The 25,951-nt window shown below is 46.1% G+C and overlaps 1 protein-coding gene across 2 annotated transcripts in view; it reads right to left on the bottom strand.

Moving 5' to 3' along the window:
• The window catches only part of igsf3 (immunoglobulin superfamily, member 3), a 74,132-nt gene that overhangs the window by 30,789 nt on the left and 17,392 nt on the right, over positions 1-25,951 (bottom strand). For both annotated transcript variants that reach the window (XM_056388457.1, XM_056388456.1), the window contains one exon: positions 25,359-25,739. In XM_056388457.1, the coding sequence (XP_056244432.1) occupies positions 25,359-25,739 (381 nt within the window). The remainder of the gene's footprint in view (positions 1-25,358; positions 25,740-25,951) is intronic.

Consider the following 25,951-nt stretch of genomic DNA (forward strand, 5'->3'; position numbering starts at 1 on the left):
TAACGGCTCTAACGGCTTTCGCTATTGTTCTATAAATCTGTGTTGTCTAAATGAAAGATTCAGTGATTACAAATAAAGAAGACTGATAAGTGAGGCAAAGTTGTCCAGATATGAAATTGTAGTTTTCATGTTGCCATATTTATATTACATGCACCCCCCCACTCCCCCACCCCCACACACATATATATATATATGAAGCCCTTTGAAGACACAAGTTACTCTTAGCCTAATTGTAGTCTAATGATGACATTAAATAAAAGGTAATTTTCATTACACAACAACATCTGATTTTGCTCTACAAGGACCTGATGTCGCCAAGTCCACTCTGACTCTCCAGTCAACACTGAGTGAACGGCAGCCTCACACAGACATACTGTTACCACAACAACACACCTACGCTACAACCTGCCATTGCCATAGTAACCCTCCCACATGATGATGTGGGCCTCTGAGAACACCCGGGGGTTAGTATAACAACCGCACCCCCACCTCCCCCAACACCAACCCGATCTTGAACCTGACTGCTGTCACCTCTGTGAACACCACCTGGGGAACAGAGCGTGAAAACAGCAGGCTGATTCTTCACGACTCTTGGTCCGCTTCTTATAGAGATATTTAACACATAAAATCCTCTGGGCCAATCAGATCCCTACGCACAGATACATCTGGGAGACAGAACCAATCAGATAGCACCAGCCAATCTCAGCATTTCCAAGGGTCGAGCCGAGGTTGTAAACACACCAAGATCCTCCAATAGTCCCACTGACCTCAATCTGGGAAGGATTAAGAACAGCATGAGATGGCATTCTCTGGCACACGCAAAGTGTGTGTGTGTGTGTGTGTGTGTGTGTGTGTGTGTGTTTGTTGACTAATTTTACCTTCACCATAACCGCTGTGTGCCTAATTACAACCATTACATTACAAATCTGAGAATATTCAAGAAAATATTTTTGTAATATTTTTCTTGCACTCAACCAATCCCAAAACCAACAATGGATTTATTCAACCATTCATAGCCATAGAGAGATCACAGACCACAATTATTATTAAAAAACCATTACAAACATTAATGAGCTACATCATGCCATTGCATGTTTCTTCATTATGATGTATATGGGCACAGTAGTTTAAGGGAATTCAACATCCTGCAGCATTAAATTCTCACAATCACATCAAATGTGTATCAGTCACTAGCTGAAAATAGTCCCTTCCTTACCTTATATTTACCTCACTAACACCGACAAGTCTGCCAGAGAAAGTGTGCTGAGGGTGATGGGAATGGGGATGGAAATGCGTAACATATTCAAAACATTTAGCATCACATTTAGTCATTTCACCGCTGCAAATAACTGTGCGTGTGTTCACTGCAACTCAATGAACCAATCTTTATTACCATAAAATAAACAGCTCAGGGAATTCATGACGGTTCTGAGATAATTTTCCTTATTTGTACCACATTCGTAGACACTGGAATCTCTCAAGTGCTAGTGATTAAAAAATTTTTTTTTTTTTTTTTTTTTTTACAGATAAATCAGGTAATCTTTACCAGCTTGAGATGCAGGTTCTCTTGTGGATGTGAAGAAAAACATGTCTCTGTTATTCTGCTTTTGACACAAAAGCTGTCAGTCCTTTATAAATCTTTAAAACTACTCTCTTCCTGCTCTACCTCATCTGCAATTTTTGCTTTCATCTCTCTCCATTCCTGATCTTCCCCTGCTCTCTCAGCCCTCTGAAGTGAGTGACGGTTGTCATCCCTCAAGCTGGCCTTTTAAGTCCAGTCACACAGGGATAGAATTGTGGGGGACACGAGGACACAAAAATGGAGGAAAAGGGATTTCGCAAAGACGACACAAGAAGAGAAAAAGATGATAATTTATGAAGTCTGATCTCTACATTCTGCATGCACCCAAACTTCTCTCTGCAGTGTCTGAGATGGCTATTGAAGTCGCAGAAGCAGAAAAGATTCTTCACAGAGAAAAGACGTAACAGGAAATCAAATAGCAGTGTTTGTTTGTGTGTTCAGTGTTTTCATATATGGCTGTTCGTGGGGGGGACGTGGTTTTTAAAAGGTGGAAAAAAAAAAACCCCCAGCAAATAGTGAAGATCCAACCACCCAACACTTTGAGCTCGCTCTTGTGGTTTTGTCACGGGAGAAGATGATTACATGAGGAACTGGAGAGAATCACAGTACCCTCTGGATGTTGCCACTGCTACACATGTTCTTGCTCACATAAACATGCGCTCTCTCCTTCCACCAACACAAACAACACATGTATGCACCCACACAGATGTCATTTCACTGAATTTCTTTGCATTTGTTTGCACATGTGCATGTTGATGTGTTATGTGTTTGTGCTCATTTAAATGCCTAAGTGTTAAGCATGAAGGCAGCAAGTTTCTGGGTCTGTTTATTTCTCCGAGAGTCTGCTGGTAGCTTAGAATCAATTTGGAAATGTCAAACTTTTGCCACTAGCTGCTGGCCAATGAGTATGAGGGAGTAGATATCAAAAGGTGTGTAACAAAGGCAATATCCACAAGGGAGCTTTTCTCTCACATATCTTTAAATTCATTCATGCCTGTTGACAAATACTGCAACAGACTGTACGGTGAGACAGTCAGCAGAAACTATGAGAGCTGATGGGCTGACCCCACTAGCTACACTACATAGACAAATGTAGGTGGACACCTGAACAAAGTATCAAATCTGCTACTCTCTGCTTTTCTGGGAAGGTGTTCCACAAGATGTTGGAAACTGGCTGCAGGGGTTTGCTCCCATCCATCCATCCATCCATCCATCCATCCATCCATCCATCCATCCATCCATATCTGGGGTTGAAGTTATGTGAGGATCTCCATGGAGATTGCGCCCAAGGACATTGTGTTTAGCTGAATGATAAAGAAGTTTCAAATACCTCCAGCAAACCTCCTGGTGAACCTCCACAAGTTGTTATGACTCAACATCGTGTAAAGCTGGATGTGAAAGAGGTTAGCGGTTGAAATTGCTAGGCGTCAGGATTTGTGTAAAGCTGGATGTGCAAGAACCCAAACTGATAACATCGACCTTGTCGAGAAATTGCTCAGGCGGATGTGGAAGAAGAGCGTAGCCACCTGGTGGCAGAACAGCTGAACTGCAACCCAAACCAGAGGAACGGCTTTACACCTAGTGAAGTCAGATCTGAGTAAGGATTAATCAAGTGAATCTTAATGTTATGGCTGTTTGTAGGCCAGTCAAGCTCTTCCAAACCAAACCCAGAAACCCTTTTTTTGGCTGTGCTTCTGCTCAGGCGCACTGTTTCGTTGAACCAGGAAAGGCCTTCATCAAACGCTGTAGGCCAACTAAGATTTTCCTTAAATGGAACTAACAGCCCAATCTAAAAGCACACAAAAATATATGGACCAGGGTAGTCCACATATTGCCCTGTAGTGTATGACATTCACAACACTACTACATAACACCGCAGATGTTAGGCCACAGCTGAAGTGGCTACTCCTTTTCAGTGTATAATGGCCTTAAGTGTCTGTTTGTTTGTGCGTGTTAGTGTGTGTGTGTGTGTGTGTGTGTGTGTGTGTGTGTGTGTGTGTTGTGTGTGTGTGTGTGTGTGTGTGTGTGCTGCTGCAAAGCAAATGACCATTTGGCAAAGCCAGTAGGGTAATTATTGTTAATTACTCTGTGAAACTGAGAGTACTGCTGAGAGGAGAACAGAGCGAGTGGGCGATCCTCAGCTCCACTTCATGTGAGCCAGGGCCTCATCACCGAGCAGACGTCACTCACTGACCCAGGATGCCTGCAATACATGCAGGCACATTGGGTCAGGGAGTGATAGAAAGAGAAATAAACAGAAACTGTGCCTACACCTGTCTTTCTCATACTTATTATCTATTATCCTGCCCATTCACATCCTCCGGGCTTTTGTTCTTCTCTGTGAGAGCTGTTGATGAGTCAGAATGAGGGATGAAGAGTTTCAATTGGGAAACTGGGCGAGAGGAGGGCAAAGTAGGAGGAAGGGGGAGAAGGTGAGCATATGAATACAAAGGAAAAGGAAGAAAAGAGGAAAGATGAATAACAAAGAGGCAGTGCTCTTACGCTTGCTACATCCCACAACCTAACACACACTCCTTCCTATGCAGGGAGTGAAAAATATACTTCAGATAGATTATTATTATCCTGTTGTAGCCTATATATAGATAGTGTACTTGTCAGTCTTCCTTCACTACCCTAAATTCATGCACGCACTAACACTAACACAAATCTGGCAAGCAACACTCAGGGCAACCACTTTCTCGGGAGACTGGGAAATCAAGCAGGTCTTCAAACAAAACAGTGTGAGCAACCAGTAAAGCGAACTCTGACAAACTGAGGTCTACACACCATTCTCAAGAGCTTGTACTGATAATAAGGATAGGATATGGAGTAAAACAAGAAAAAAAAAAAGGGCAGAGTGAGGATCATGTCTTGGAGCAAAAAAACAGTCATGTGGGAGCCCTCTTTAGCATAGAAGAAAGGGGTGAAGAAAAAAAAAAAAAAAAACACAGAAGACGGGAGCTGATGGCTGCAATATGGGATCTAGCTGCACAGTGGGGGATATATACATAATACAACACACACGCATGATCAGATGAGCCCTGCACCTAATTGAGTCTAAGATAAAGAACACGACTCCTTCACTCTGTGTTTTCACACATTCATGCTTTATGTAAAAAAAGGCACAAAAGATGTTGTGCATTGCATGAACCCAGGGAAACAATGTGTTGCTATGAGTCAGGCAAAATGTTTGTTCCTACATGGTACATTTGCAGTTTACAATGAGAACAGTGGCAGGTTTACCAATCAAGTCTTAATAATTCTTAAAATAAGATGAGTTACTCAAATCCAACAAAAAGGGGGACATGCTGCTGACATCACCTTGCTATACAGTAACAGCAGCTTATCTTGGCTAAAAAAAAAAAAGCTAAAAAAAAAAAAAAAAAGACATCATCCTTCCTGTCATGGTTTGTTCTCCATACATACCTGCCTTCAGTTGTTTTCCACTCATCACTCCCTTGCTCACCCCATCTGCCAGCCACACCCACCTCGTCAGTCACTTCATTCACCTGTTCACTCAGCTGCAGCTCTTCAGCAATCAAGCCTGGTTAAAAGCTCCACTCTCCTCCACACTCACTGCCAGATTGTTCTTTGTTCCCATGAAAGACTTTCCAGCGTTTACTCTTCATCTGATCTCCCGGTTCCGACCCTGCCTGCTCCCGACCTACCCGCCTCGTCTCTGCCCTGGTAATTACTTCAGCCCTTCTGTTTTTGACCACGATTCTGCCTTGCCTCTTCCTGGTCTTCGTCTGCCTGTTCTCGGGGCTGCTCTGAGTCCTCCACCTCCACTGCTGCAGCGTGTGAGTTCTCCTCGTTTCCCCATTGATCATCGCTGGGACAGAGTCCTCATCTCGACCATCGTGAGTGTTCCTGGGTTACTCACCTGCTGGTTTTTCGGTCCTCTGCCTGGTTCCGACCTACCCTCTGCCAGGTACGGCTGCCTCATCCACAGCTTTATTCTGGGCCCTCGGATTTTCCCCAAGCCCCTCAAAGACTGCCATTCCCCTTTTGAATTGAACTGTGTTTATTTACCTGCATCTAATAACAATAAAAGTCATTACCAATCATCGGTCCTAGTCGGTGCTGCTTTTGGGTCCAAACCTCACCCATTACAGTACAATCTGGCCAGTCATGGACCCAGCGCGCCCCCCGTCTCCACAGAACCGCTTTGAGAGAATAGAGGACGTTCTCCAGCGGCATGAAAGTATGATGGCGGCCGCCCTCACCCAGATCCAGCAGCTGTCATCCACCCTTGCTCAGGCAGTTGCTACGTCGAGGTCTCCTGAACCCCCAACACCACCACCACCACCGCCGCCTCCTTCTGGAGCCATCACCGAACCTCGGGTCGGCGCACCCGAGCGTTACGCTGGGGATCCTGACGGCTGCAACCCGTTCATCACGAACTGTTCCATTTTGTTTGCACTCCAGCCCCTTACGTTTTCCACTGAGGCAGCCCGGGTGGCCTTCACCATCAACCACCTCACGGGCCGCGCCCGTCTCTGGGGAACTGCGGAGTGGGAGAAGCAGACTCCTGCTTGCGCCTCCTTCCAGGCATTCTCAGAGGAGCTCCGCAAGGTTTTTGGAATGGGAGTTTCTGGGTCGGACGCAGCTCGTGACCTGCTGAGTCTTCGACAGGGGAATCAGACGGTGGCTGACTTCTCGATTGACTTCCGCACTCGAGCCCGCCAGAGCAGCTGGAATGAGTCGGCCCTCCGTGACTTCTTCCTCCACAGTCTGGCCGACTACATCAAGGATGAATTGGTGTCTCACGACCTCCCATCAACTCTGGACGGGATGATCGAGCTGGCCATCCGAGTGGACCTCCGTATTCAGGCCCGACGCCGTGAGAGGAGACGGGGAACAGCCAGTGGGAACCCTCCCTCACGACTTCGGGAGACCGCCTCAGATCCTGGTGCCGCCTCCTTTTCCGGCCCCCCGGCAGAGGCGTCCGAGCCAATGCAACTGGGTCGCACCAGTCTCTCCCCAAAGGAGAAGGAGCGACGTCGTCAGGCCAATCTGTGTTTATACTGTGGTCAGGCCGGCCATTTCGTCTCTCGCTGTCCAGCAAAAGCCAGGGCTCATCAGTAGGCGGGGATATACTGTTGAGCCAAGCTTCACCCAAAGCCTTCCCCAATCAAAGACCTGTGTTTCACGCCAGGCTCCTCCTCCCGGACGGTTCCCATGCCTTAGCTACATTCATCGACTCCGGGGCCGACGCCAACATCATTGATGAGGATCTAGCACTGCAGTTGGGGATAGACCGCATTCCCCTGCCTCATCCGATCCCTGCCAGGGCCCTCGATGGACACCTCCTGGGAACTGTCTCTCATCAGACCATCCCGGTACCCATGTTACTTTCAGGTAACCACCATGAGACTGTCCAATTTCATGTCCTACCATCCCCTTGCATCCCTCTGATTCTGGGGTATCCCTGGCTCCTCCGTCATAACCCCCACATTGACTGGGCTGCAGGGACCATCCTGGGGTGGAGCCCTTCCTGCCACCAGATCTGTCTGAGACACGCCAGCGTTCCCCAGCACTCAGCCTGTTCCAGCGTCATGCCTACCTTGTCCGGGGTTCCCCCCGAATACCATGACTTTCGAGAGGTGTTCAGCAAGGCCAAGGCCACATCCCTGCCTCCTCATCGCCCATATGACTGCGCCATTGACCTGCAGCCCGGCACCACTCCACCCAAGGGCCGTCTCTACTCTTTGTCCGGCCCAGAAAGAGAGGCTATGGAAGCCTACATCAATGACTCTCTGGCAGCAGGAATCATCCGACCCTCTTCTTCTCCGGCGGGGGCAGGGTTCTTCTTTGTCGAAAAGAAAGACAAGACACTGAGGCCATGCATCGATTATCGGGGCCTCAACGACATCACCATCAAGAATCGCTATCCACTCCCTCTCATCTCCTCAGCGTTTGAGCTTCTCCAGGGGGCCACCATATTCACAAAGTTAGATCTTCGCAACGCCTACCATCTAGTCCGCATCCGGGAGGGTGATGAGTGGAAGACTGCCTTCAACACCCCCTCCGGTCACTACGAATACCTGGTGATGCCCTTCGGTCTCACCAACGCCCCCGCTGTCTTCCAGGCCCTGGTTAATGACGTGCTCCGAGACATGCTCAACCGCTTTGTGTTCGTGTACTTGGATGACATCCTGATCTTCTCCAAGACCCGGGAGGAGCACGTCAGTCATGTTCAGGCAGTTCTCAAGCGCCTCCTCGAGAACTCTCTCTTCGTCAAAGCCGAGAAGTGTGAGTTTCATGCCTCTTCTGTCTCCTTCTTGGGCTACATTGTGGCTCCAGGTAGTCTGCAGATGGACCCATCCAAGGTCTCAGCAGTCACGTCCTGGCCCATCCCTGACTCCCGCAAGCACCTGCAACGTTTCCTGGGGTTCGCCAACTTTTACCGCAGATTCATCCGCAACTACAGCACTGTCGCCGCCCCCCTCACAGCTCTCACATCCACCAAGGTGCCTTTCCACTGGACCTCTGCGGCTGATGAGGCCTTCCAGACTCTCAAGGCGTGTTTTACATCAGCGCCCATCCTTCAGGTTCCCGACCCAGACCGCCAGTTCGTTGTGGAGGTTGATGCCTCCGATGTTGGCGTGGGAGCCGTCCTGTCTCAGCGGGCTGCGTCAGATCAAAAGCTCCATCCCTGTGCCTTCTTCTCTCGTCGACTGTCCCCTGCTGAGAGGAACTATGACATCGGCAACCGGGAGCTGTTAGCCGTCAAGCTGGCCCTAGAGGTGTGGCGCCATTGGCTGGAGGGGACCAGACTGCCATTCCTGGTTTGGACTGATCATAAGAACCTAGAATACATCCGGACTGCCAAGAGACTGAACTCCCGCCAAGCCCGCTGGTCCCTCTTCTTCACACGATTCAACTTCTCCCTCTCCTATCGACCTGGATCCCGCAACATCAAGCCAGATGCCTTGTCGCGACAATTCAAGGGGGAGGGGGAGGCAAGGGAAGAGGCCGACTCCATCCTCCCGTATCCCTGTGTTATTGCTTCCCTGACCTGGGAGGTGGAGGAGAGGGTGAAAGCTGCTATGGAGAATCAACCAGGTCCTAGCGCCTGTCCCCCAAACCGTCTCTTTGTTCCTTCGGCTCTGAGGTCTGACGTACTCCAGTGGGCTCACTCCTCCAGACTTACCTGTCATCCTGGAATACGGAGGACTTGTGATGTATTAAAGCAGCGCTTCTGGTGGGCCACGCTGGAGGAGGACACTCGTGAGTACATCAATGCCTGTCCTGTCTGCAGTCAACACAAGCCTTCTCATCAGTCCCCTGCTGGGTTTTTGCATCCCCTTTCGGTGCCTCGGCGCCCATGGTCCCACATCTCCTTGGACTTCGTCACTGGTCTTCCCTCTTCTGGTGGGAACACAGTCATTCTCACAGTGGTTGACCGGTTTAGCAAGATGGCACATTTCATTCCTCTCTCCAAGATCCCCTCTGCCAAGAGACTGCTCAGCTGGTCCTGCTCCATATCTTCCGCCTCCATGGCCTTCCCACTGATGTGGTCTCAGACCGGGGCCCGCAGTTCACCTCCATCTTCTGGCGGGAGTTCTGCGCTCAGCTTGGGGCCTCCGTTAGTTTGTCCTCCGGTTTCCACCCCCAATCCAATGGCCAAGCAGAACGCATGAACCAAGAGATGGAGACAACACTACGTTGTATGGTGTCACGGAACCCCTCCTCTTGGTCCCAGCAGCTCCTGTGGGTCGAATACGCCCACAACTCCCTCACCAGCTCGGCCACTGGCCTCTCCCCCTTTCAATGCTGTTACGGGTATCAACCTCCACTCTTCCCGGCCCTTGAGGGAGAGGCCACCTGCCCCTCTGTCCAGGCCTTCATCCGTCGTTGTCGCCGCACCTGGATCCAAGCTCGAGCAGCCCTTCTCCGAGCCTCTGATCGCTACTCCTCATCGGCCAACCGGCGTCGCACTCAAGCTCCGACTTACCAAGTGGGCCAAAAGGTTTGGCTCTCCACCCGGGACCTCCCTCTCCGGGTGGAATCCAGGAAGTTGGCTCCAAGATTCATCGGTCCTTTTCCCATACTGAAGGTCATCAACCCGGCGGCAGTGAGGCTTCAGCTCCCCCGGTCCATGCGCATCCACCCCACCTTCCATGTCTCTCGCGTCAAGCCTGTTTTGGAGAGCCCGCTGGTGCCCCCCACTCCTCCTCCACCGCCTCCTCGCCTTATCGATGGGGGTCCGGCCTACGCTGTTCGTCGCCTGCTGCGCTCCCGCCGTCGTGGTCGTGGGCTTCAATACCTGGTCGACTGGGATGGCTATGGTCCAGAGGAGAGGTCGTGGGTCCCTGCTGGTCACATTCTTGACCCTCGCCTCATCACCGATTTTCATCGGCAACACCCTGAACAACCCTCCAGGTCGACCTCCTCCGCTGGGGCTACACATCGGGGGCCATCCGTCCCTCCCATGCCTGTTGACTTGGAGGGAGAGGGGGTCTCTTCCTCCGAGGAGGACTCATCCTCGGATAACGAGGGTGCCCTCCTCCAGACCCCCTCCGCCCACCCGGCTGCTGTGATGGACTGGTCTGGCTCCGAGGAGTTTTAGTCCCTCCTCCTGGCCCCCTCCTCCCACCCGGCTTGGTGCGTTTTTGGGACGTCGGGAGCCGTCCCTTGAGGGGGGGGTTCTGTCATGGTTTGTTCTCCATACATACCTGCCTTCAGTTGTTTTCCACTCATCACTCCCTTGCTCACCCCATCTGCCAGCCACACCCACCTCGTCAGTCACTTCATTCACCTGTTCACTCAGCTGCAGCTCTTCAGCAATCAAGCCTGGTTAAAAGCTCCACTCTCCTCCACACTCACTGCCAGATTGTTCTTTGTTCCCATGAAAGACTTTCCAGCGTTTACTCTTCATCTGATCTCCCGGTTCCGACCCTGCCTGCTCCCGACCTACCCGCCTCGTCTCTGCCCTGGTAATTACTTCAGCCCTTCTGTTTTTGACCACGATTCTGCCTTGCCTCTTCCTGGTCTTCGTCTGCCTGTTCTCGGGGCTGCTCTGAGTCCTCCACCTCCACTGCTGCAGCGTGTGAGTTCTCCTCGTTTCCCCATTGATCATCGCTGGGACAGAGTCCTCATCTCGACCATCGTGAGTGTTCCTGGGTTACTCACCTGCTGGTTTTTCGGTCCTCTGCCTGGTTCCGACCTACCCTCTGCCAGGTACGGCTGCCTCATCCACAGCTTTATTCTGGGCCCTCGGATTTTCCCCAAGCCCCTCAAAGACTGCCATTCCCCTTTTGAATTGAACTGTGTTTATTTACCTGCATCTAATAACAATAAAAGTCATTACCAATCATCGGTCCTAGTCGGTGCTGCTTTTGGGTCCAAACCTCACCCATTACACTTCCAAATGCTTTAAATGCTGAGCATTGCTCTTATTAGAGCCCCCATGGACACTGCTTCTGCATCTGGGGGAAACTGTGAGCTTGACAGATCTACCATGTCTAGCAATGGTTAATAAGCTATGATTGGAATACCGGTTTGAGGGAAGGGATTTAGCTGACTGAATTATGAATTATTGACTTTTAATCAATTTTCCATCAATTTGTAACAGTCAAAATGAATACTATATTATAGTTTTGTTGTTATAATATATATAAAATCTATCACATACAAAAAGTCAGATGCAATTACTCAACGACTTCTTCTACTTTATAATTGTAGTTCATATGGCAAGAAATTGATGGTAGAGGTGCTGATGAAGCCTTGGAACACGACTTGTTAATAAGGAAACACAATGGGAAACATGACAGCACATTCATTAGTCTGTATGTGGATGGTGCTGTGGAGTCTGGACTAATTTGTAGCTACCTAACAGCTCTCAGTTTGGAAATCTGTCAAACATTTGACGTTGACACAGCTAAGGTCTTGGTCAGAGGCAAAAATGCTTTTCACATTGCCGAATACATTTTGGCATAATGAGTAAATGCTTACGTAACACACCAATCACAACACATTCATCGATGCAACAAAAGCAACTACTATATCTGCAAAATGCAGGACCTTGATAGGATTAATTCATAGCTCATCAGCAGTCATAGAATTTCTTTTTTTTTCTTCTTTTGAATAATGAAGTAGTTATCTTATAAACAATCTTTTTGTTAAATATTATTTTCCCTCTCCAGATCAATGAAGCCACATAGTCAAGCTGTGTGTATTAGAGGGCTGAATCAGTTTTCATTTCAGCTTTGTGTTGAACGTCAACCCTTACCTGTCTTTCCCTTAAAATTTCAGGGATGATAAACAAGAGCAACTTGTAAGCAGATTTGATCAGGCCAAAACAATCAAGATACAAAGTTTTAGCTAAGTGTGTACAGAATAAACAGACTCCTTATGTTATGAATGAATTAACAGTTGTTTATTATCTGGATCACAGACCACAGACTGAGCATAAACCCCCAGTCATACTGCTCTAAAAGCGTAAATTGCTTGATTTTGAGATTTTATAAAACAAACTGGTACAAATTAAAATAAATTTGTCTATAATTTGCTTTTTAAATGAGGCACCATGAGTTGAATGTCTCACATTATCCTGTCTGATCAAAGAGGCTTCCACACAGTCCTATCATAACACACCACCTCCGATCTTCTAAAAAGGGTAGGGTAGATGAAATAGAAATAAAAAGGGGATACAAGAAAAGGCTTGAGAGGATATGAGGGATCTTACAGATGCTGTTATGAGATTTTCAGTTGGGAGCTGCTGAGGTCTCCTGTTAATGGAACATCACTCTCAGCGGGTGTAAGTGTGTGTCCTGTGCTGTAACACAGAGGTCACAATGACTGAAAGGAAGAGGCCTCTTCATTTAATAAAAGGGGTCTCTGAAGCAATCTTTCCTGTCTCCTTACATTGTCATTCCTCTTCGGGCTCTGTCCTATTTTTCTCCTCACAATTTTCTCCTCACCACCACCATCCACGCCGCCTCTCTCCACCACATTATCTGGTGAGTTTCCTTTTCGTTAGACAAGTTGCTTGTCAGCACCCAATTATCACTTATTCTGTTTTTCTCAGCCTCCTTCCTCCTCCAGCTCGTCCTCTTTGTGACTGTCTTTGAACACAGGCAGGCACGTTTTATCGAGCTGCTGATCCCTCTTTAACCAGCTTATACGCTACATGTCAGTCAGACAATGACCATATTGAAAGTTGAAAGCTTAAAGTTTTTATCCTTGGGGGTCAAAAAACTAGTAAAGGGAGTAACATCTGCTGTGTGTGTGTTAGTGTGTGTGAGAGGGAGACCGAGACAGAGCCAAGCCCCTGTGGCTAACACAGCTCATTATACCTAAAGGTAGGAGGAGAGGCACATCACAATTGGGCTCAGTCTCTCTGTCTCTCTTACGCACCCACCCAAACACACACACACACACACACACACACACATACAGTCAATCCTGAGGGGACAGCTGCTCTCTGACACACACAGTAGTATAACTGACTGTGGTTCTCCCCTCTACTCACCTAAGTATTTCCTCCAGTGCTGTGACTCAGCCACGCTGGGTCACTGAATTACAAATAGTCTTCAGGGGTTTGATGCTTATTAACATTAATTTTTTTTTTTAAAGAACATACACAAGGTTAATAACAGAACTTACTGGCACAGCATTTGTTTTTACTATAGCAAGTGCTGCGTGAATTTAGACAGCCATTAATTATATAATAGAATTTCAAAATTCATTTGCACCAAACTTGGTGGAGGGGTGGGGCATGGGGAGAACCCATTAAATTCTGAGGCAGATCCGGATCATTTACTATAAAGTGAAATATTTTTTCTCTCAAGTCTGGTGTATGTTGTTTGACACTAGCCTAGATGGAGGTCTGCGCTCTCTGGGTGGCCTTTTAGTTACTACATGTTTGGAAAGTTTTCATGTACATGTACACTTTATTTTAATTAAAATAATTTTAAAACAAATTCTGAACAATACAAGCTGAACTTCCACTGAGGGTGGCAAGGGATTTAAGGAGAGACGCAAGGAGACTAACTGAATCTCTGAGTCTTTTCAATAAGGAATATAATGAATGAAGGTTGATGTGAACAGTAGGGGAATTAGCAGGTTAACATGCTAACATCTAGCATGTGTGCAATCTTGTGAGCTGGATAAAGGAGTTTTCAGGAGACACTAAAAGTCTTAAGCAGAAGTATTTATGCATCAAGGAGATAGGTGATGGGCAATTACAGATTAACAGGTTAACTAATGCAATGTCATCCCAAATCTTAAGACACTTTCTCACATGGCTCAACATTGAATAAGGTTATTCCATGTCTCTCACATACATGTGTACCATTTCTATTGGATAGCTAAATAATGTCTTACCTAACTCACATTGAAGACCTTCCTTGACCTTTGTCCTAATAAAGTGATGCATACTCTCTGTCCCTTGGACTCTAAGGCGCCTCTTGCCCTCCCTCAGATGTTTGTATCCTCCTACACTCACTATCAATAAGAGGCTTGATATAACCTTGGCCACTGCTGAATGGAGAGCAGCTGCACGGTCACTAAGCTAGAGTTAAACAATGGGCTATAGTGACTTGTGACTGACCTTGTGTGTAGACATGTTCCTTCACAGCATGTGCAGGACAGTGTGCTAACATGCTAAGCTGCTCTGATCACTATTATAATATCAACAACAGATTCAGTTACTATGATGCGAAAGGATGTCGCTCATAGTGACAAACCCAGAGAAAACAGTCACCCAACTCAGCACTCACCCCATCGGCTCTACTGAGCATTTTAGCTTCTCTCAGCTCATTGTTTTGGTTTTACGTCCAGCAGCTGCTTGTTTTGTTTCAGTTTCACAACTCTCAACAGCCTTGTTTCTAGCTGCTTCCAGCTAAAAGCTCCTTACTATACACTACCTGCCCAGCATCAAACAGCAGACAAAGTTAGCAACTAGCTGGTGAACACATCTATACACCGACACAGAGCAACAAGAACCGTGAATAGTCCAGTTGGCTAGAAATGTGGCTCTAAATGTCTGCTGGATGTGTATAGGCAACTGTTTGCTATCACTTTAGAAAGTGTTATGTCAACGTTGTGTTTACAACTCTTTGGGTTGCCCAGAGGTGGGCAAAAATAGATGATATAATGAAATAAAATAACTCATGCTGGTTTAAAAACTCTCTGAAGAGATTAGACAATTTCTACAATGTCTATCAACTGAAAACTTTCACTTGTCCATAGAAGTATGCAGGATTAATAAAGCATTTTTCATTCCTCCTTCAAGTTGCACCACTTTGTTTTATTAGAATTATGTGCATTTGCCCATGTTTTCATGTTTTCTCACTGGACAGCACAAGCAGAGAGGGAGAGGCATAACAAAAGCAGAAAGTGGGAGAAGAAAAGAAAAGAAAGATGGGCAGCGGGTGAAAGAGTGGGCTTTGTTATTGTAGCAGGAGAATGGTGCCGTGGAGTTAAAAGGCTGAATGTTGTGATAAGAGAGGGATCCATGGTGAGAAGAAGCTTTCAGATATGAGACGGTGTTTACACAAAGGCAGAAGAGGAGGATTTAACACTAACTAAGACGCACGCAAACACATATGGGCACATACACACACATTTACACAATATGACACTACCTCTCACTGAGGCCCAGCCAGGAAATGAGCCTGAGTGAGTGTGTTGGGAAGATGGAGAGTAAGCGGCAGATTAAAAGGCAAGGCGTGAGAGGAGGGGTAGTCTGAAGAGAGGTGGGAGTATGAAAGACAAATCTTCCTAAGAGCGTTTGAGAAGAGCTGTGTGCAAAGCTATCGTTGACTGAAATCCTTTAGAGCATCAAAGATTTACTCATCATGCCTAAACACATGAAATATTCCATCCACCCCCCCGAGCCTCAAACCCCCATTCAGAATTACACTCCTCTTTCTGTCCCTACGTTTCTCTTCTCATCTTCAACAGCTTCAGACCCACTTTCTCCATCATTTTATCCGTCATACACTTTCTTTAGCATTTTCCACCTTCTGTCTGCTCATGTATCCAAATAACATGAATTACAGCAAACACTATGTGTTCAGAAGGAGAGAAATACAGACAGACAACCAGTGTGTGTGTGTGTGTGTGTGTCTCCTTTGCTGCTGTCCTGGAGGTTGTTAGCACATGTGCCGGGTTTTGCTCCGTCTGCCAACATCAGCACAAACACACACCCCAGAGTCATATACATACACACACACACACACACACACACACACACACACACACACACACACACACACACACACAGCCATGCAATAACCTGTCTACCTACAGGCGCACAAGAATGCACACAGGCACACCGACCCACCGTGCACAATCACTCGCATTCATGAACCTTCCCATATGTGCTCTGGAAACAACATTTATCAAGTATATTAGGATTCCAATATTACCGTAGGTGCAAGTATTAAAACTAATAAGCTCCATCCCTGTGCTGCACTTACTGTCTCCCCACCTCTTTCTTTCTCTCTATACCCCTCACAGGAGCTCCCACCATCTCCCTTCATCCCTCCCTCCATCCGTCGCTCCAGCCCCAGATGGTAAAGCACTGTGACCAATTAAAGACTTCCCTGAGGATAGAACCAGTTATAGCCCCAGCCATCTGACCATTTCTGTGAGTGTGTGTCCTGTGTGTGTGTGTGTGTGCGTGTGCATGTGGGTGTGTGTGTGTTTCTACACGTCCACTTTACAAACCATACTGTGTTTTTATCAGTCTACAAAGCATTGATTTTTGGCTAGTTCCACATGCCTTCTTCCCTAAAAAGGTACATTGGCATATGAATAAAGTCATATCTAAAGCCTTTTGTGTCGCATTAACACAAAATAACAGGATCTGGAGTGTCACTTCATTAGAGGAAGTATTAGCAGGTGTGCATGTGTGTGTATGCTGTGTTGGTGTATGAGAAATACTGTCATTGGGGGACAGAGGGTGAAAAAAAAAAAAAAAGAACAAGTAGAGTGCAGTGAAGGGAGGTGGGCAGCGCTCAGTCACCAGGCACCCATCCAGCAGGGCAGCAAATGAGGGAGCAACTGTCTGTCTGAGCTGCCAGCACTGAGGGGAATCAGGCATATGCCAACCCCACCCAACCCCTCTCATACACATATGCACACACAAACCAATCTCTCTACCCACATCCCAGGGTGGCCGCCCTGGCATGGGGGCACAGGTGGCAGCATATGTCTGCTGTCTACCCCCTCAGTCAACTGAGAGAAAGGGACCAGTCATGCCTCTGTTTGTGTCTGCATGTGTCCGTGCGCGGTAGGTCTTTTCACAAAGTCAAAAGTCCTTGCTAAAGCTTTTAGGTATTTGTGAGTGCGCGTATACATGATTAGATCCTGTAATACAGATTTTAGATAGTGTTGTGTCCCTGAGCTGGAGCTTGAGGGTCATCTGCTAGCTTGCTTTAGTGCTGCTTCACCAAAACGAGTTAAGCCTCCCAGGCTTCTCCCACTTTTACTTTTCACTTCTACTACAGCCTCCAGCTAGCTCTACAGCCCACACTCAAATCCATTACATAAGACATTTTAACTAATCCTCTGTTTCCCATTGCAAATAATGAGGCTATGATTAGCATGCTAATGAGGTGGGTGCGATGCTAATCTTTAAACTAGTATCAGCAGTCCTACTGACAGGCCCATGTCAAGAAAGGGACGAGGAGGTGCTGACTCCAAAATGGAACTTGTACGGAGGAAAAGCATTGCTGCACTTAACAACTGACAAGTGTGGCATAAACCATATATCTTCTGAACCCACCATAATCACAGCTAGGTAGCACAGTGTTGGTTAGCACAGTGCTGGTTTGAGACAGGTGGGAACTCCATTTCAATTTGGCACACAAAACATGTTCAGCAGGGGAACAAAATACCATGTGTAGCAACAGCGTCCACCATGGTTTGCTGTGGCTAAATTTAAATGAAAAAGACCCTTTTTTATCCCTACCAGTGCAGAGAAGCTGTAAATATTACATATATTTGACTTTACTACAGCATTTTCATGACTTCTGTTTGATTGGCTGTGGATTGATATTTGGCATCACACATGCTGTGTGTGTCCCCTGCTTTTCATTTAATAGTTGCTGCTATGTAACAATCGACATATTGGTACAGCCAAATCGAGCGGGCCAAATGTGCTTCTGACCATAGCCAGCTGTGTTGCAAAAACAGCTAAAATCGGTGCCACCCACAACTGGTATTGCAGGAAAAATAATTTTCCTGGGTGCTAGACTCTTTTAATCATGCCAGTTGTCTACCTCTCTACAAACAGAATACATCAGTGAAGAGAATTTCTGTCTCAGCATCCTAAATGTCTATCAGTGATTGAATAATCTGCATGAGGGCATGAGTGCCAATAGCTGTACATATTCTTGTAAATATGAATGTGTGTAAATGGATTCTGATGCCTGTGTACTTGTGTCTGTGTCAAAAGGGGTTATCATATGTGTAGCTTGAACCAGGAAACACCTCCTGCCCCCTTGTGCTCAGATAAGGCTTCAAAGCAAAGCTGCCAACATCAAACAATGCAGCAGCAGCCTGAGTGTCCTGGACCACACTAACAACCGCATGAGTCCTGGAGGCTATTATACTGCACGTTACACTCTTTACTAACACACACTTTAACGACATGAACACAAACACTCATTAGCACATCCATTCACATCCATATTCATGCAGAATTCATATTCAAACTGTGACTGTGCTCTGTTAATCTCCCTGAGAAGAGGTAGCAGGCCCTTGAGGGTTAGCGCTTAGCTAAGCTAATCAAATCAACTTGAGGAACACTGGTGCATCTTTAGCCCATTATATAAAACATTAATAAACATATACACTCAACACACACACACACATTTGTTAACATTAAATCCTTTCTCATTAGCCTAGCTCAGTAGCGTGGGCAACCAGCTAAATGTAGAGCATCTCTGACATCATTTATATTTTCATAAGGGTAACAGCCAAAACTTGCACAGCCGTGTGTGTTTGAAAGTGTGTCTGTAGGTTATGAGAGCATTTAGATTCATGTTTAAAGGCAACAGCCTCTTAATTGGCCTGCCATATTCCTCAGCAGCAATATTTGGAGCAAGAGGCAGGGCTGAAACACCATGTGGCCTTATCCGGAGGTCTTTATGGATCTCCTGGGCTCCTAATATCCAAGACCTGATCTGGGACCTGAGTTGGGCTGGGTACAAATTATATTCGGTCTAAATCATTAGGCCCGAGTCCCACTGTGTTACCATGAGTTTTGTATCTGTGTGTTTTTCTTTTTACAGAGAACGTGAACTGTGAAATACAAGAAAAATGAGACATAATGCTACTGTTTTTGACCAAGAGATGCTCATTAATTGGTGGTGCGTCATGCTGCTGTCAGCACTGGCATTCTCTCTCTATTTTCTCCATTTGGTTGTTGAGAATGCTTTCAAAAATAATGCCATCAATAGTTTTTATTTATTAATTATTTTCACATTAAGTGCAGTAAACAGAAGAAACACTGAATCAATTATATTTTCAGTGTGACCAATCTTTGCCTTTCGAAGAGCACCACGTCTCCCTGGAGGTACTATGTGATGGATAAGAATCTAAAAATATAAAGTGCCTAGAAAGTTCAGCACAGCACTGTACATGCAGTACAGTACAGCTTGCCTTACTGACTGACTACAGAGTGCCAAGGCAACTGGTTCGCCCTGTTCAGCAAAGTTGTTTTATTCACAGTGCAACAATGTTGTATTCAGCAGATGTATTGTCTACCACAGTGATCCGCTGGGTTGTTAAAGCCCTCTTCAGCGATGTTCAGTGGGAAGCGTGTGTTCCGATGGGAGCACTACAGCACCGTTCCTCTCAGACTCAATTATGGGTGCGACATCTGTCCTGACTGACAGCTCGCTACAGTGTGTGACTGCGACTGCGTTTGTGTTTCCTGTGTGCGTATACTGTATGCATGTGTCTATGTATGGTGGGTCCTAGAGGGAGCAATGTTATCAAGCAGGAAGCCCTGTCCGCCAAAGTAGATGAGATGTGCAAGAAAATGGCAAGCCAGACATGGTGATAAAATCACTTTCCATTTGGAGTCCTGCCTGGTCTGCGGCTTTGAGCCACGATGCGCATACACACACATACACACACCTAAGGTGGAGAAGGGAATATAATTGTAAATGAAACTGAGAGGTGATTGTGAGGCTAGAGAGAGAGCGGGAGAGGAAAAAGCTAGAAGTGTTACTGTGAGGAGAGACGAGGGAGATGAAATGATCCAGTCACACACGGGCCTCTGCTCCCAATCAATACCAAAAAGATACAGAGATACAACTTCCCTTGTCTATTTATTTACACTTTCTGTCCTTACCTTTCCTCCAGCACATCTTAAAATATGTGTATTTGTTCTCACCATTCTTCTCTAATAAAGATTCCTCTCTTCATCTATTGTCTTCCCACTTACCTCCTCTGTCTTTATTCAATCACTACTTCCCTCCACAGTCTAACGCTATGTGGTTCAATCACACTCGTGCCTTTCTCCTGTGATGCAGCTCAATGAACAGCTGTATTGACAAAACCATATACCTGCATGACCAACACCAGCCGGGGGCCGAGGCGGGGACCGGGCTAAAATCGAATCCGGAGCTCTGGATTGATGGGGAGAAAACATGGAGAACATGGGGAATGGAGAGGTGAGGGCGGGGTCTTGGTGTCACCCAGTGTAAAAGATAGAATGTGAGATAGTATCTCCCCATTCAGTCTATCTCATTAAGTAAAGTAGGGGAGTGCAACTTGGCAGTGCTGACTCTCTTGTGTAAAGAAAGTCAGGGGAGACATACAAATCAGATGCACACTCACAATGCTGAGCTCAGCAGAAGCATCATTCAGCCACTGTTACTCTGTATGTGTGTTTAACGGTGCACGGCCCCAGCTAAGCTAGGGAAAAGTCAACAGTCCTGTTCTTTGCCCTCGTCACAAACACTCGTGCTTGAAGGTTGCACGTGTATAGCAACACACAAAAAAAAAAAGAGAACTGCATTTTGACCTTGGATAGGCACTTTTTCACAGATTACTAGCTTACCATAGAGCCACGGTTTTAGCAGGTGAAAGGATTTTTTTTTCCTCCACTGAAAATGGAAGAAAAAATGTAGGGCATAAATATAATGAAAATGAAAAGTGTGACTAGAAAAATGTTCTGAAAATGATTCGCCCAACAGTTTCCTTCTTCCTTAATTGAAATTCCTGGTTCTCATCTCTAGCCTTTTCCTTCTTTCTCTTTCTTTCCCAGCTTCCTCAATTTGTACTGGCTAATTGCGTTTAGAACTTGGATGGCGGTTGGCAACTGCATTAACCTTAGGAGTCACATCAGGCAGAGACTATTTAAAGTGCACCCCTATAGCGCCAGTTGTATTGTGGGTAATGCCTCGGGGAGGTGTAACCAATCACATTGGAGTCGAGAGGAAGAGCTCATCATTTATTGGTCACACACTCTATTCAGCATCACCCCACTACCCATCTCGAATACTGCCGCTTCTGTCCCCATTCCTCTCTTTTCCAATTTCCTCATCTCTGCCTTTTTGCACCATCCATCTCACTTTCTTTTCTACAAACCCACTCGCTGCCAAACTTACATTTTTTTCTAGTCACACATCTGAAGATGGACGTTTTCTTCCAGTGTCTTGTCCCGTGGCGGTGAATAACAGAAAGAAGCAGGAGTGCCTCTTTCTGAGAATGTATCAAGGCTTTGGGTCTCCAGCTCCATTACTACATTACTACGGGACTGGGAATGGATGACGACTGCCAAATGCGGAGGCTAGAATCTGTATATCTGCCAGCACGGTGACTCTTATGGTGCTTTCTATGACAGTGAGGCTATATGGCAGCTTCATAAGTAAGAGCAGTGTGATACTTGTCTCAGCGAGGGCTTGTTGTTTTGCTAGCTTTTGGACTCGCTCGCGCACAGGCTGGTGCGTAGGATAAGGACAACCATGATGGCCATGTCAGGCTGTTGTCCTTTTCTTCTGCAATCTGATGTGTAGGAGGAAATCCAAATACACACATACATACACGCACAAACAAGCACACAGAAACACACACACTCAAATTCAAGAGACTAAGATCAGAGAAAAGAGGTGTGTAAGGAGAAACCACAGACGACCTTTGACCTCAAACAGCTTCACAACACACAGGTTGAATGCATGCCTTGTGTAACAACAAGGACAGTGCAGCACAAAAAACTACTGCTATAAAAAGACACCATCTAAGAGTGTGAGAAATAATGGCTGTAGAGAAAATACAGTTGACACATCGAACTCCACTGAAACACAGAAAACACAGGAAAAGTGTTTTATTTATGAGACAGCAAGTTTGGTTTACACCTCTCAACTTGTCAATCAAGTAAAGCGGACATGGGGTCACACCTTTGAGCATGTATGGTAACGTTAACCTGACCCACAGTTACTCTGTAGACGTCCAAAACGTAAGGGCAAAATAGCTAAACAGACAGTTCTTGTTAGCAGTAACAATGTACTGTTGGTTGGGGGTTTTAGGGGCAGTTTGTGCCAAAAAAAAAAAAATAAATAAAATTTGGCCACTTGGAGGCAACAAAAAACAAGCTCTAAAACACCGACCAATCATCACCTTACAAAGTTGATATGGCTCACCTTTTAGCATACATATTTCTATTTAAACATCCAGCACACATGGACCATCTTACTTTTAACTCTGTTTTTGTTCTCCACCAACTCCTGAAGGAAAAAGGTGGCTCTTTATCAGCTTATTGCTTCAGTTTGTCCACCAGCTGGTAGCTAAATGTTTGTCTGCTGTTTGGTGCTGGGCAGGTGGCTAAGAGTGGGTTTTTAGAGCTTTTAAACTGAACGAGTTGGGTGATAAATCTCTGTGGGTTTGTCACTTTGAGATTTCAAATACATAGATACTCATCCTTAATATAAACTAAGAAGTAGTAATTGGCGTTCTGAACATGTAGGCTGATATTTCAGTAACAGTGGAGATCTCTGATTGGACCTTACCAACCAGCACACCATCCTGCCCACCAGTTCAAAATCTTAGGAGGAAAATAACGAAAGAAATGTCAAATCTAACCTTTCTCTGTGTTACAGAATAATGATATTTCGCCATATCTGTGTCACTCCATGATTTTGTGGACATAGTCCAGTATATGTGCCATAATGGCCAATTATTCTTGACACGTGTAATAATACCACACTGCCTGAGGCAGTATTGGCAATTGGGGGCTGAACAGAGCTACATTTTCATTTGATCATTCTAAGTTTAGTATCAGAGGGTATAAAAGACACACACTTTCTGACTGCTCACTCCCTTCAAAAAAAAAAGTGTCTCAGGCATACAAAGACAAATGGGGATCAGTTTTCCAGACAATCAACCACACGCACAGCTGGAGTGTCCGGTTCTATGTGACGGGCAATACAACCAATACAACAATAGAAAACACTGCATCATAGTATCAAGGAGAGCGGTGTCCAGGTGCACTGCTGAAAAGGTTTTCCTCCTCTAGCAGCAGGTATTAAGTTCCACGCTGAAACCAGTTGACAGTGGGTGAAATGCATCCCTGTGAGTAAGCCTTAATGCAGCACTCAGGGCACAGATTACTGTGTGGCCTTCTACCCTTTCAATTAACCAAATCACTCCACCGCCAGACCCCCCCCCCCCCCCCCCCCCCCTTCTGTCTGCCCTTCTATCTGATATCCGTCCTCCCCATATTTCATCCATAATACTCTCCTGCTTGTGGTTGTCCTTTCACATGAAGCACACATCCTCAAGGGCAGCATCTACGAAGGACTGTTTTTAATACAACAAAGCCAGCACAAATTAAAGAAAGAGGCCAGGGCTGATGAATGTGACAGACAGATGACAGAGTGAATGACAGGAGAACGAGGAAGAGACGGGGGGAAGGGGGGAGGACAAGGTATTGTTTGCCCACATCAGTCCGAAGGGGCGTGCAGCTGCTTGGGGACTCAAGAAGCTCAGCAGAGAGGAAGACGGTGGGGCCCCCGCTGCGTACCCTTGACCTCTGAAACTGGGTTAAGAGGTTAGAGACATGGAAAGAGGCTCAGATAACAAAGTCCCTCAACACCTCTGCTTGCATACTCTTGTCTAGCTTCCTCTATCACACGGCTCTATAAATACTGTGTGCTATCAGCAGTGCCGTTTTACTGTGCCTTGCCCCACATGCAGATCATACCTCTCATACTAGAAAACACAACTGCTGAGGTCCAAGTAATAAACACCTATTGAATGAAAACCCAAGCCTATTGATCTGTGAAGTGCACAATAACTTTTGTCTCTCTAAGCATTGATCACTGTCTGACCTGACGCTGACCAAAAAGAAACAATATAAACACTGATATTTCTCAGTCAATAAGCACTTACAGCCACGTCGAGGATAAAGGCATGAATGTGTGAAAGACATGGAATTGCAAAGTATGGCAGTCGAGTCCTCAGCGCTGTGGGCCTGTTAGGCGGATCAGGAAAAAGGAGATGTGCCATTGTTTGAAAACACTGTCACATCACGCCAATTATTCAAACAGCTCAAAAAAAAGGGGTGGGGAAGGAGGAAGGTCAGTGTGTGTGTGGGTGAGACTGAGAGAGTGAGAGAGAGAGAGAGAGAGAGAGAGAGTGAGAGAGATGGAGAGAGAGAGAAAGAAAGAGAGAGAGAGACAGAGAGAGAGAGAGAGAGAGAGGCTTGGTTCTCCTGGTGAGAACAGGTGGGACTCTGTGTGACTCTGGAGTGCAGCACTTCCTCTCACACTCCTTCCAAAGGGTGCCCAGACCATGGCTGCTTTTTGGAAGGGATCTGGTTATTAATTTTGTATTTGTTTGTATTTGATTAAAAAAAAAAAAATAGGGGAAAAAATGATTAAAAAAGAATCATGCTGTAAATGTGTCTGGAATATGCAGCGCTAAGGCACAATATGTACTGAAATAACTCCAGGCAGGCTCTGCATTTTTTACTTAATCATGAGGCGCCGTTTTGATACCTTGCTAATTTAGGTGATATCATGCTTATATTGTGCCTGAATAAAGCATGTTTAATAAAATTACCACAAGCTAACTGACACATGGCAATCCTGGGGCAGGATAATATTCCAGAATAGGATTGCTGGTTGTTTTTCGGGGGCTCTACAGGGGCCCACAGCTCCACTTTGCCCTGCCTGGCCCCCCTAGAAGGTTACTGACATAGTATAATCTCAATGACACAGCTTCAAAAGTGTCACTTAAGATTAGCATTACATCAATAAACTGGATGCCAATTGAACCTATAAAATTCCAATCATGTTTGCATTTGCGTATCACATCACCTGCATACCTGTCCTTGTATGACCATGTGTGTCCTCACGTTTGCTAGTAGAAACACAATATAGAAACTAGAAGGGGATCTGCTCATCTAAACACTGCTCCACCAAGGACCACTCATAGTCAAAAACTCCACAGGGTGCCTTTAAAGAATGGCCAGCAGGATTTCTATTATTACAGTAGGAGGACTGTACTCATTCAAATTATCAAACAATAAATAAACATAAACAAGAAATATACTCAAAGGATGTATTTAGGTAGCTGCAGAGGTAATTGTGTGGTATTTCCTATTCAGAGGGTTTATTGGCTGATTACGATCGGTTGCTCATCACCAATTATTATTGCTGATCAATAATTACTCACTGTTCAATTCATCTATACAGCAAACTGACTACGGATGGATTCATGTTTAACACCTATAACACTGGCGTGTGTGGTTAATTTGTACATTGACTGTGTTTGTGTGTGTATGTGCGCGCACTTAGAGACTCACCAGTGAGGTTGGTACGTGCACTGTAGGATCCAAGGTATCGCCCGTCTGTGTTGGGTGTGTAACACTCAAACAGACCCTGGTCCTTGGCCTGCACTTTGGTGATGTGGAGCACAGCTGAGTCGCGGCTCAACCTCTCCACAAAGATTTCTTTACTATTCACCCTCTGGGCGTACACGGCGTAGGCATAGTTTGGTTGAGCCGTGCTCACAATGCGGATCTCCCGGTCTGGTGCTGATGGCAGGTACATGGACCACTCAAAGTCCTGCTCCAAGCCCTCTTTGTAGCCTGTCACGTTGCACCAGATGGTCACGTGGGAGCCCTCGGTCCGTACCAGCGGTCCACTCTGCACCGTTACCACTCTCTGAGCCACGGCAACACCGGCTACAGACAGAGGTGGGAAAAGAGAAACAGAGAGAAGAAAAAGAAAGGGAGAAAGAGAGAGAGAGGGGATGGGGTGAAGGCAGGGAGAGAGGAAAGAAAGAGAGCCTGGGTTACAAAACTGCTGTTTAAATACATAAAGCATGGGCACCCAACATCTCCGACAAAATACAGAAACAGCATGACATGTGCAGCTAAGCATTCTGGAGAGCGCT

This window comes from Seriola aureovittata, chromosome 11 (assembly GCF_021018895.1).
Source record: "Seriola aureovittata isolate HTS-2021-v1 ecotype China chromosome 11, ASM2101889v1, whole genome shotgun sequence".
NCBI classification, from domain to species: Eukaryota; Metazoa; Chordata; class Actinopteri; order Carangiformes; family Carangidae; genus Seriola; species Seriola aureovittata.